General features: G+C 43.5%; 1 protein-coding gene across 1 annotated transcript in view; it reads right to left on the bottom strand.

Annotated features, from left to right (window-relative positions):
• Positions 1–8,347, bottom strand: part of C7H17orf75 (chromosome 7 C17orf75 homolog) — a 181,184-nt gene extending 172,837 nt beyond the window's left edge. Inside the window, exon 1 of the mRNA XM_069199950.1 lies at positions 8,102–8,347. Within this exon, the coding sequence (XP_069056051.1) occupies positions 8,102–8,250 (149 nt within the window). The 5' untranslated portion in view covers positions 8,251–8,347. The remainder of the gene's footprint in view (positions 1–8,101) is intronic.
• Positions 8,348–12,355: the final 4,008 nt, after the last annotated feature.

Here is a 12,355-nt window from a genome sequence, read left to right as displayed (position 1 = left end):
CTAACTCTTTGTCTGTCAAATTACAGTACTATATTATGGAGAAGGGAATGGTCTATAGTTGAGACTATATTTGTGTCCATATGTTAATGCTATTCGAACTTGTATATATGGTAATGCAAAGCCTTTATTATTAGGGTGAGCATTCTAAATAAACGGTGTAAGCTCCGACTGCTCTACTGACTGGTTCTAGTAAAAAAAAATGTGTACACCATTTGCAAAGTTTAACAATATGACTACGTAAAACACTCACAGAATGCTCTTGGATTAAATGTAAATACTTGCAGAAGGTTGACAAGAAGATTGTTGATTCTTTGCTTTCAAAATAAAATGTTCACAAAAAAAATGCAACACGACAAAAAAATGTTTTACTAAGCTGTGTCATTTTATGTACCATTTCTTCAAAGCGTAATTTAGTCAAATAAGTTGGGTTAGCCCCATCATAATCAGAGAGGCTCTTATCAGAGCTCCTCTATAATGAAGTTGCTGCCATAATTTATCGCTACACTACATGGCACCAAAGGGACAAGTAGAATTTTTTTTTTTTTTTACACAATACAAGTAGATTTATGAAGCAACCTATCCCATCAACAAGTAGATATATTATTAAATTCAATCAATCAATCAATATTTGTAATACGCGGCTACTCACCCGTGAGGGTCTAAAGGCGCTGGGGGAGAAAGGAGGGGTCTCATCCGAAGAGCCACATCTTGAAGTTCTTCCTGAAGATGGTGAGCGACGTGGTTTGTCTGAGGTGCAGGGGGAGGTTGTTCCAGCTCTTTGCTGCAGTGTAGGTGAAAGATCGTCCTCCAGCTGTGATTTTGCTGATGCGAGGGGCAGTGGCCAGGGCCATCTGGGCGGAATGGAGGGATCTGGAGGGGATGTGGAAGGAGAAGCGGTGGTTCAGGTATGCTGGTCCTGCATTGTGTATGGCCTTGTACGTGTGGGCGAGAAGCTTGAAGGTGATTCGCTTCTCGACCGGTAGCCAGTGGAGGTTCCTCAGGTTTTGGGAGATGTGTTCTTGGCAAGGGAGGTCCATAATCTGTCTGGAGGCAACGTTCTGGATGAGTTTAAGTTTTTTTGATGTTCCTAGTTGAGGTGCCGGCATAGAGGGCGTTGCTGTAGTCGAGCTTGCTTGTGACTAAGGCGTGGGTGACTGCCCTGCAACAGTCTGCTGGGATCCATCTGAAGATCTTCCATAGTTTGCGAAGTGTGTGCAAGCAGGAGGCGGCGGCAGAGTTTACCTTGCGGGTCATGGATAGGGAGGAGTTGAGGATGATTCCTAAGTTACGGGTGTGCTCAGTCAGTGCGGGGGGGGCTCTGACGGATGTGGGCCACCAGGAGTCCTAAGCTGAGGTGGCGTTTCCGAAGAGGATGAGCTCGGTCTTGTTGGAGTTAAGCTTGAGGCAGCTTTCTCTCATCCAGGTGGCGACGGCTTACATTCCTAAGTGAAAGTTCCTTTTGGGCATGTCCGGGTCTTCAGTGAGGGAAATGAGTTGTGTCTCATCAGCATATGACATGATGTTCATACCGTGACTTCTGACGAAGGCAGCAAGAGGGGCCATGTATATACATTGAACAGTGTGGGACTCAGTGAGGGTCCTTGGGGGACTCCGCAGTTAACTCCAGTGGGTCTGGAAGTGTAGGTTGGGAGTCTGACCTCCACATCTGAATTCCACATCCCTAAGTAGGCCTTGAATACTAGCAATAGCCTTATTTTAAAAATCTACACACGCACATTTTCTCATGCTAAAATACCGTTCACAGATATTTTCTAGGGGTATTATTTCTTGGTCTACTTCTGTAAATTCTTGCAAAATCATGAAATTGGTAAATCTGCACTAAGGCAAAGACATATACCATGGGTGCACTGTTGTGCTTTTCCATAAGAATTGGGCCCCTAAATAAGTCATTTACCAAAACCTTTTGTTTTTTAATAAAATGATCTCTCTCTCCCTCTATTCATCTCTAGGCTTGCTTCACTGTGAAAAATTGCAATCTGCTCTTTCACAAGGAGCATATCGGCACATAAAGAAGTTTTGTTCGCTGCCAGGAACTACTGTGGCAATGCGTGCTTTTTGAGATTAAAAAATACTTTTGCTAATATTTATTAAAATGGTAAGGGCACAGCAGCTTCCACAACAATAAAGTTTTACAAAAGCCATGTCAAAACAAGGTGCGAATTGACAAAACCAAAAGACTGACCATCAATGCCGGACCTATCGGCTTTGCCAATGCTTGTTTATATTCATGCTTCCCATAATCCTGTTGAAACTGGTTACACTGACTTTCCATTATGAACAGGTTTTGGAAATACTAGCATGTATTAATACATCTTACCAAATGATGCTTTAAAGAAATGGTAGTTTAGCAAAAACTTTTTTTCTAGTTAAAATTTTTTGTGAACATTTTATTTTGTAAGCAAAGAATCATCAATCTTGCTTTAAACTTCTGCAAATATCTGCTTCTAATCAGAAAGTATTCTGGGAGCATTATACGTAGCCTCATATTGCTAAACTTTGCAAAAGTGTGGACAAATTTCTTTAATCAACCACTGTCAGTAGTGCAGGGTGAGCTTACAACATTTATTTAGAGCGCTCACCCCAATAATAAAGGCTTAACGTTAATGAACTATGAATGTAAGTTCCAGCAGCATTAACATATGGACACAAATATTACCTCAACTACAGACAGTTCCTTTCCCTGATCCATAATGTGGTACTGAAATTGGCAGCCTAAGGATTTGTGTTGCAGGGGGTTGGGCCTACTTGTCCCAAACACAAAATAACCTAAAAATGTGTTGTTCTTGACCCCAAACAATATGTCCTGGGCGTCAAGCAATATTAAGTCCACATCCATGAAGTGGGATACTCCGTAATACTGATGGCTAGGAAGTATGCATAATAGAGATGTTCTAGAAGTCTTGATCCCAATTGAAGAATTTTCGAGGCCAGGCGTTTCCACAAAAATCCAACATAAAAGCAACAACTTCCTAGATGAATTCCAATCTGGTTTCAATCAGGTCTTCAGCCGAGAAACAACTATTACAGGTGGTCGACAATGTTTTTCAAATTCTTGGCAAAGACATCCCTTGCCTCCTGATTCTTTTCGACCTATAACCAGCCTTCCACACAGTCAACCACCACATGCTCCTTGACACACTCAAAAAACTGATGGCCATCTCTCTTCACCGATTGTGGTGAGCCAAGGGGTGCACCAGGGGTTTATCCTTGCCACAACTCTATTTAATCTATACATCATGCCACTTAGAGTCCACCTTAAGAGATCTTCAATCACCTATACGTAGATAACACATAGCTGTAACCAAGTGTCTCCTCACAAACGATATCTTGCTGCTCGTTACCACCCTAAAAATCTGTTCACTAATGAATTACTTCTTATCCTCCCTAAGGCTAAAACCCTTTTAAAACTGAAATTTTCTTCATCTCCTCCTCAAAATAAATACCTACGCTGCATTCCGGAACAGAGGCACACTACATCCTCAACAGTAAACCCACCACTTTTGACAGTGCCAAGTCTCTGGGAGTCATCCTAGACAAAAGACTTGTTAGAAATGGGGTCTTTGGTTGACAGTCAGGTTACCCACTGTTCAAGCAAGGACCCTCACTCTAGTCAGGGTAAAAGAGAATCACCCTCAGCTAATCCCTGCTTACCCCCTTGGTAGCTTGGCAGAGCAGTAGGCTTAACTTCAGAGTGCTAGGTGTAAAGTATTTGTACCAACACACACAGTAACTTTATTAAAACACTACAAAATGACAACACAGGTTTAGAAAAATAGGAAATATTTATCTAAACAAAACAAGACCAAAACGACAAAAAATCCACCATACACAAGTCAAGTTATCAATTAAAAATCAAAAAGAGTCTTTAAGTAGTTTTAAATACACACTAGCGCTGCTAGAGTGAAAATGTACCTGGTGCGCATCAAAAATAACCCCGCACGGGCGGGTGTGCGTCAAAAACAACTCCGCACGGCAGTACATGAGTCGAAAATCCAGCTGCACGATGATCTGAAAATCCCGCAGCGCAGGTTGTGATCTCCCAGCCTCCATTAGTGATGCTGCGTGTCATTTCTCCTGCTCTGTGTGTCGATTCTTCAGTCGCGTTTCCTGCGAGCGTCGTTTCTCAGCTGCGGAGCCGGCGGCGCGTAGTTTTTTCAGCCGCAGATCAGATTTGCGTCAATCTTTTCCCCGCACGGCCCTCTGTGCGTGGATTTTCTTGTCTTTATGCTGCCAGCTTCTCCTTTCAGGGTCCCAGGACCTGGATGGGCACCACAGGGCAGAGTAGGAGTCTCTCCAGAGACTCCAGGTGCTGGCAGAGAGAAGTCTTTGCTGTCCCTGAGACTTCAAACAGGAGGCAAGCTCTGGATCAAGCCCTTGGAGATTTCTTCTCAAGATGGAAGGCACACAAAGTCCAGTCTTATCCCTCTTACTCTGGCAGAAGCAGCGACTGCAGGATAGCTCCACAAAGCACAGTCACAGGCAGGGCAGCTCTTCTTCCTCATCTATTCAGCTCTTCTCCAGGCAGAGGTTCCTCTTGGTTCCAGAAGTGTTTCTCAGGTCTGTGGTTTTGGGTGCCCTTTTTATACTCAATTTCTCCTTTGAAGTAGGCCGACTTCGAAGTAAAGTCTCTTTGGAATGTGAAATCCTGCCTTGCCCAGGCCAGGCCCCAGACACTCACCAGGGGGTTGGAGACTGCATTGTGTGAGGACAGGCACAGCCCTTTCAGGTGTGAGTGACCACTCCTCCCCTCCCTCCTAGCACAGATGGCTCATCAGGATATGCAGGCTACACCCCAGCTCCCTTTGTGTCACTGTCTAGTGTGAGGTGCAACCAGCCCAGCTGTCAAACTGACCCAGACAGGGAATCCACAAACAGGCAGAGTCACAGAAATGGTATAAGCAAGAAAATGCTCACTTTCTAAAAGTGGCATTTTCAAACACACAAACTTAAAATCAACTTTACTAAAAAGATGTATTTTTAAATTGTGAGCTCAGAGACCCCAAACTCCACATGTCCATCTGCTCCCAAAGGGAATCTACACTTTAATCAGATTTAAAGGTAGCCCCCATGTTAACCTATGAGAGGGACAGGCCTTGCAACAGTGAAAAACGAATTTAGCAATATTTCACTGTCAGGACATATATAACACATTACTATATGTCCTACCTTAACCATACACTGCACCCTGCCCTTGGGGCTACCTAGGGCCTACCTTAGGGGTGTGTGACATGTAAGAAAGGGGAAGGTTTAGGCCTGGCAAGTGGGTACACTTGCCAAGTCGAATTTACAGTTAAAACTGCACCCACAGACACTGCAGTGGCAGGTCTGAGACATGATTACAGAGCTACATTTGTGGGTGGCACAACCAGTGCTGCAGGCCCACTAGTAGCATTTGATTTACAGGCCCTGGGCACCTCTAGTGCACTCTACTAGGGACTTACTAATAAATCAAATATGCCAATCATGGATAAGCCAATTACATACACATTTCATTTTGTAAAGGAGCACTTGCACTTTAGCACTGGTTAGCAGTGGTAAAGTGCCCAGAGTAACAAAAACAGTAAAATCTGAGTCCAGCACACATCAACAACCTGGGGAACAGAGGCAAAAAGTTAAGGGAGACCACGCCAAGGACGAAAAGTCTAACAAGACTCAACCTAAATTCTCAAATCAGCTCCATGGACAAAAATGCTTGCTATCAACTACGTCTTCTGTGTGGACTCAGCTGGTCCAAACCATTGCAAAACACCAAAACCATGCTACTTAAACCACCATCCTTTAAATGGGGATGATTAATGGCTCAATCCTTCTGGGGAAGAACAACCAGAATTTGGAATTCACTACCTCCAAATCTGTGCACAACTACTTTGTTGACAACTTTCAAAACTGACCCCAAAGCCCTTCTCTTCCAACAATACTTTAGCTAAAACACTAATCAACTCTTAGCACAGACCTCTATACTACCTCATCCTTTTATGGGTGTATATTTCCTCAACCTTTCTGTAGCCATATATACCTTATTAGACTCTGTAAACTACCTCAACCTTTTCACGGCTTTGTACATTCTGTTTTATGTGATGGTCTACCTTGTTGGATTTTCAACCTTTGTAATGGCGTATACCCGTTTTGTCTATTTTAAACCATCTGTAATGTCCATGTAACAAACTTTTTCTCTTGTAAAGCACACTGACACCTTTGGGTAATGACCACGCTATATAAATATGCATAACTACATAAACAGTTTGTTCCTATTATTCAGGTGGAGCTTCTCTAGTTCAGGTTTGTCTGCTCAGTGAGCTGTTAGAAGCAGGTCAGAGTAATCTATCCCAACAGTTCTGGATATCAGAGCTCTCACAGAATATCACTTTTGCAGTCTCCACCACATGCCATTGGTTTGTTCTGGGCAATGGGTAAAAATGTGGGGTAGCCATAGATACTTTTCTCCTTCTCTTATATTATGGGAGAGGCACAATAAGGAGGTGTGGAGGAGTAGGAAGGGAGCCCAATCTCCATTGAACAGCTCATGGTCCGTTGTTCAGACGTAAAGGATCCGTACCTACAGCTATACTCAGGCAGACTTCTGAGAAATACGTTATTTCCATGTAGATGTGTTCTTGGGTTGGAAACGGGCAGAGCTGAAAAGTAGGAGGATCCCACCGGAACCTCTTTTTTAATGTAATTCTTTCATAGCTCTACTTGTCCCAGTGTAGGGTGTTAGGTCACTTTACATAACACACAGAGACACAATAAATCATACAAGATTGCAAACCTATGGATAGGAAATGTTACTTAAGACAATGAGGGTTATAAGGTGTAGGAATGGCATCCTGTCCATAGTTGTAGACATTATATGTTAAGAGTAAACAATGGGGAGAAACACAAAATCGGGATTTAGAACGTAATCCAGTGAAAGAGGTTGTCTATACTAAGAATGTATTACTTCACAAAGGAACCCTTCTTTGCAATGTTAGAATAACAACAGATTGAGAACAAAACAAGAAGGATCTAAACCCATGACTTGCAATCAGAATGCAGCTCCTTGAAGCCAGTAAACATCACTGTGCTATATTAGGTGTGCAATTTATTAACTGGGAGTAATGAAATAATCTTGGAGTCAAAAGCAGTAATCCACTTAACTATCTATATAAAACACAACTCTGTGCATGTGCATATCACACGATATGCTTTGTAGCAGGCTCATTACCCTTTATGAGGCAAAACTGTGGCTGGACTAAACACATAACCCTTCCAGAAGTGTTTTAACCACTAGTTATTTTACCATAATTATGATCCCCTGGAAATTGCTGGGTACGCAACGACCTCTGCAGCAGAACTCTTAACCATGTAAAATATTTTAAAAACGCCCTCTTTGTGACCGATTAAGTAATCTAATACAGATTTACTGTCATATATGTCCTTGGTGCCAATTTCTTTGCAGCATATTTTTAATAAATGTACACGCAGACCCTCAGACTCTTATTTTCAAATCCACCCCCTTTCTTCTGCCACACCCTGGCCCCCTATACTGAATTTGTAGGCTCTGAGGTAACTTATTTCCAAATCCAACATTGAGGGAGGGGCAGGATCTGTTTCTGAAAGGTCGTTTAACGGGAAATGTTTGTCTCACCGTTCGGAAATCCTGCTCTCATTAGCAGCTGTTAGATGGGAGTTTTACCCCTCTACGAGGGAACAGTATCCATGATTCTGCGGTCGCGTTGCTGTTTTAACAAATGTGTGTAGCAAGGAACAATTATTTTCACATGACAAGATTTGGTAACGAAGGGAACTGTAGAGAAATCGGGGGGAAACAATTCCCCGTGTAACTTGCACTGAAGCTTGAAAGGTGTTAAGCGAGAACGATTTAAAAATTGCCCATTTTACAAGATACAAATAATGTTAATTTGGACTAAAATCAGTAAAATGACATTGTTCGTATTTTTCACAACCGGGATACTCCGGCTGCACGGGAATGTTTTTTCCCATTGCGCTAGGCTTTATAGTCCACTTTCACAGGGAGCTCGCTTGCGGCGACAGTGAAAGCGTGGGAGCGGGTGTGCAGCTGGGTAATCTTTCCTCTCACCGGCTGGCCTGGTATAGGTAGAGGCAGTAGTAGGTGGCGGAGCTCTGCTTCTCAGCCCGCCGCTCCTCCGCCGTCGCCTCCTCGCTCTCCAGCTCCCTCTCATCCCCGTCCACAGACTCTTGCAAGGAGCTCTGCGTGTGAAGCAGCATTGTGTGCTAATGGAGTGAGCTGGCAGCTGACAGCAAAACAAACATGTCCGCCGCCTGCGGATCCGGCCTCAACAGCCGCCGAGGAAGCAAGGTTCCGGAGCACAAAGGTTCCGCCTCGCAATGAGCAGTGACGAAGGCTAATGGTTAAAAGCAGACGGTTTGGAGTAGAAATTTTCTGAAGCGGAATTTCAATTTTATTACAAGAACGGAGGCTCTTATTATGCTTCCTTTTCTTGCTTTATTTTAAACAGCAGCCAAGATAATAAAGCAGAACTACACATCCCATGAAGCATAGCGAATGAAATAAATGATGAGGTCATAAAGAATAACCAATGAAAAACATTCAACCACAATAATTATCTTAACTGCGATCAACAAGCCCTCTTTTCTTGCTGCTCGCAGTCAAGATAAGTTCTTTTACCTCATTTTACATTTTCATGTTATGTATTCTCGTATTTTAGTTCTTGTCTTTTAATAATAATTACGTTTCATTTTTATAATACCTTTGTTTATGTATGTATTATTCTTTCCGTTGCCTTTATTCAGTTTTATTGTCGTTTGTTAAGCGCTCGCATCGCGCTTTCGCGGTCGAGCCGAACGTTCTGAGAACGTTCGGCTCTCCCGCCTCGCGCTCCTGAGGTAAGCGTCTTTCTCTTCAGCGCTTACCTCGGAGTAGCTCGGCAGCCCTGAAGACTTCGCGGGAGGCTCTCGCTTATCGGAGAGTTCTTCCCCTTCGTTCGCCTGGAGGAATTGGTCTTTCACGTCCGTTCCGTCTCGGGTTGCGAGTCCGGACACGCCTCTTTCCTCTGAGGGTGTTTCCTCTTCTCCACGCCCATTTTTTCTTGGTGGCATTCAACTTAACCCTTTCTTCACCGCATTTCTTTGGCATTAGTTTCAATTTGTGCATTTTCTACCTGGCATCTTCTTTATTTATTTATTAACTAGTTATTTATTTTCTTAGCTAACTATGGCTAAAAAAGGAGAGGATGGCTCCAGTAAAGTTGATTTGGATAATTTACGGGCAGATTTGAATTCTTTTATTCAGGATACTGTCCAACAGGTGGTTTCTACGTCTATGTTACAAATGTCCAAAAAATTGGAATCCTCTTTTAAAAAATTGTCCGCCCAAAATTCTGACGTTTCTGAATCTGTCAGGGGCAAAAAACGCTCTTTTACAAAAGCACAGACGAAATCAAGCGCTAATGACTTCCCCCAGATTGCTGGTCCTTCCCCCTGTAAGGAGATTAATACGGTGGACACGGATCCCTCCCCTGTTGAAATAACGCAGTTGAGGGATACTGATGACGATATGGATTATAATGGTGGGGATTTTGATGATGTTCAGGATCCTGATGATCTCTGGCAAGGGCCTTCGGAGAAAAGGCAGAAAATTTCTCCATTTGATTCGAGTTCTTCTCGTGTTTATGATTTTACTGTTCTCGACGCTCTGGGAGAACCAATGTTTGATCCCACTTTGATTCACCACCCAAATTCCACCGAGTGGTTTCCTTCTGATCATGTAGCAGATTACGTTTTGTGTCATTTAAGACAATCTTTGGACAAAACCACAAGAAACAAATTGCAATCAGAATGCCCCCGTCCCTCTCTCCCACACAGCATAACTTCTACTCCTGCGATAGATCCTAATATGCTTCTATTCTTCTCTAAATTTGGAAAAGATCCGAAAAAAGGAGTTGATCGTGCATGGTCCGTGTGTCAGGACAAGCTTTTAGATTTGGTCGGTCCTTTAACCAGAATCCTCGATTTAGCTGAAGATGCCAGGCTGGAGGGTACACAGGTTGATCCTGATGCTTTGTCCAACTGGGCCCAACGGGCAATTTGTTTATTAGGAAATGCGAACACTGCCATGTCTCAGGAGAGGCGAAATAGTCTATTGCTCAAAATTGAACCTAAATTGGGCAGTTTGGCGTCCAGAGAAGAGGGACTGCAGGCTAACGGTCTTCTTTTTGGGGACTCGTTCATCAAAGAACTTAGTAGATATGTTTCTACGTTTACAACACTGGATAAAGCCCAAACCTCGATGAAGAAAATTTTCAACTCTAGGGTTTTTGGCAGGGCCGGTGAAGGAAGTAGCCGCTTTACCGGCCGCTTCACCTACCGTGGTGGCAGCTTCAGAGGCTCCTCTTTCTACTTCCCCGAGTTCAAACCTCAATTCTATCCCCAAAGAGGGAGAGGTTTCAGGACCATAAGTTACCGTCACAGAGGGGGACAAGTCTCAGGTAAGAGTTTTGAATTTTGGCCATCTTCCGGTGGGAGGTCGGTTAGCCCATTTTCTGTCAAATTGGCTTCGAATTACCGCGGATCCTTGGGTTCTTCAAACTATTCAGGGGTATTGCATAGATCTCTATCAGATTCCCTCCCAAACTTCCCCCCCTCCTCCTCCTTTAAGATTTTCTCAGGAACAATCCCGTCTAATGAATTTGGAAATTTTAACTTTGGTTTCAAAAAATGTGATAGAGCGGACATGTTTTCATCCCTCGGGTTTTCTCAGTACCATATTTTTGGTTCAAAAGAAAAACAAAAAGTTTCGTCCAGTTATAAATCTAAGACTGTTCAACAATTACGTAGTTTACAACCATTTCAAAATGGAGACAATCCTCCATCTCAGGGACATTCTGTTAGAGGGCGACTGGTTTGTACGTCTGGATCTTCAAGACGCTTATTTTGCGATTCCAATCCATCCCTTTTACAGGAAATTCCTTCAGTTTCAATGGGAAGGTTAAATTTTCCAGTTCAAAGCTCTCCCATTCGGGCTCGCTTCGGCTCCTTGGTGCTTCACAAAGGTAATGAAGCCGGTGGTAGCCTTTTTAAGGGCACAGGGCATAAGATTAATCATCTATCTAGACGACTTTCTTATAATGGCTCAGAACAAGGATACCCTGTTGCAACATTTACATGTCTCCCTTCACCTGTTACAGTCCCTTGGGTTTCTGGTGAACATGGAGAAGTCTTCTCTAGTTCCCTCCACTCAAGTAGAGTTTCTAGGTTTCCTCATAGACTCTCAAACTACATCTCTATCTCTACCGCTTCAGAAGGTGACGCGAATAAAACGCGAATTACAACAGATTCTAAGTCTCTCCCATGTTTCTCTTCGGTCTCTGGCAAGAATTGTAGGTCTTTTAGCCTCTTCCATTCAGGCCATATTTCCAGGTCCGTTACACTACAGGGCTCTTCAAAGGTTAAAGATTCGCCATCTTCAAAAAGGTCTTCAGTATTCAGATATAGTCCCGTTGGATCAAGACTCTCGTGCAGAGATACGGTGGTGGCTCGATCATTTGGAAGCCTGGAACGGAAGAGCTATTTTCTCTGCGGCCCCAGATCTAGTATTAGAATCCGATGCAAGTCGGACAGGTTGGGGCGCAAGATGTGGCAACGTCTCGACTGGAGGCGTATGGTCAGAGAGGGAGTCTGTCTTGCACATAAATTGTTTAGAGATGCTTGCAGGCTCCTTTGCTCTGAGAACGTTTGCAAAGGACAAGGTAAGTTGCTCTATTCTTTTAAAGATGGACAACATTTCCGCAGTAAAGTATATCAATCATCTGGGAGGAACGAGATCCAAGCCCCTTGCGGATCTAGCCAAAAGCTTTTGGGAGTTTTGCCTCCCTCGGAAATTGTCGGTCACGGCTCAATATCTTCCAGGAAAAATGAACACAATAGCAGATTGGTGTTCACGCTATCTAAAAGACTCCAGCGATTGGCAACTTCATCCTTCAGTATTCAACAATCTTTCTTCAAAGTTCGGTATCATGTCGATAGATCTGTTCACTTCTCGGTTAAACTGCCACCTCCCAAAGTTTTACAGTTGGAGACCGGATCCTCAAGCTCTCGCTACGGACGCTTTTCTCCAGGACTGGTCTCCCACTCTGAACTATGCTTTTCCCCCTTTTGCGATGATAGCCAGAGTCCTTGCCCAGGTTCGTCGTCAACGAGCCTCCTTGGTATTAGTGACTCCCTTTTGGCAGACACAGCCTTGGTTCCCTTCGGTTCTGGAGTTATCAATAGATTGTCCGGTTTTGATTCCTTCGTTTCCGGAGCTCCTCCTCGATCCAGAGGGTCATCCTCACGAAATGGTTCTCAACCAAAC

This window comes from Pleurodeles waltl, chromosome 7 (assembly GCF_031143425.1).
Source record: "Pleurodeles waltl isolate 20211129_DDA chromosome 7, aPleWal1.hap1.20221129, whole genome shotgun sequence".
Classification (NCBI taxonomy): domain Eukaryota; kingdom Metazoa; phylum Chordata; class Amphibia; order Caudata; family Salamandridae; genus Pleurodeles; species Pleurodeles waltl.
The sequence above is the reverse complement of the archived record's forward strand: the minus strand, read 5'-3'. Positions and strand labels throughout refer to the sequence as shown.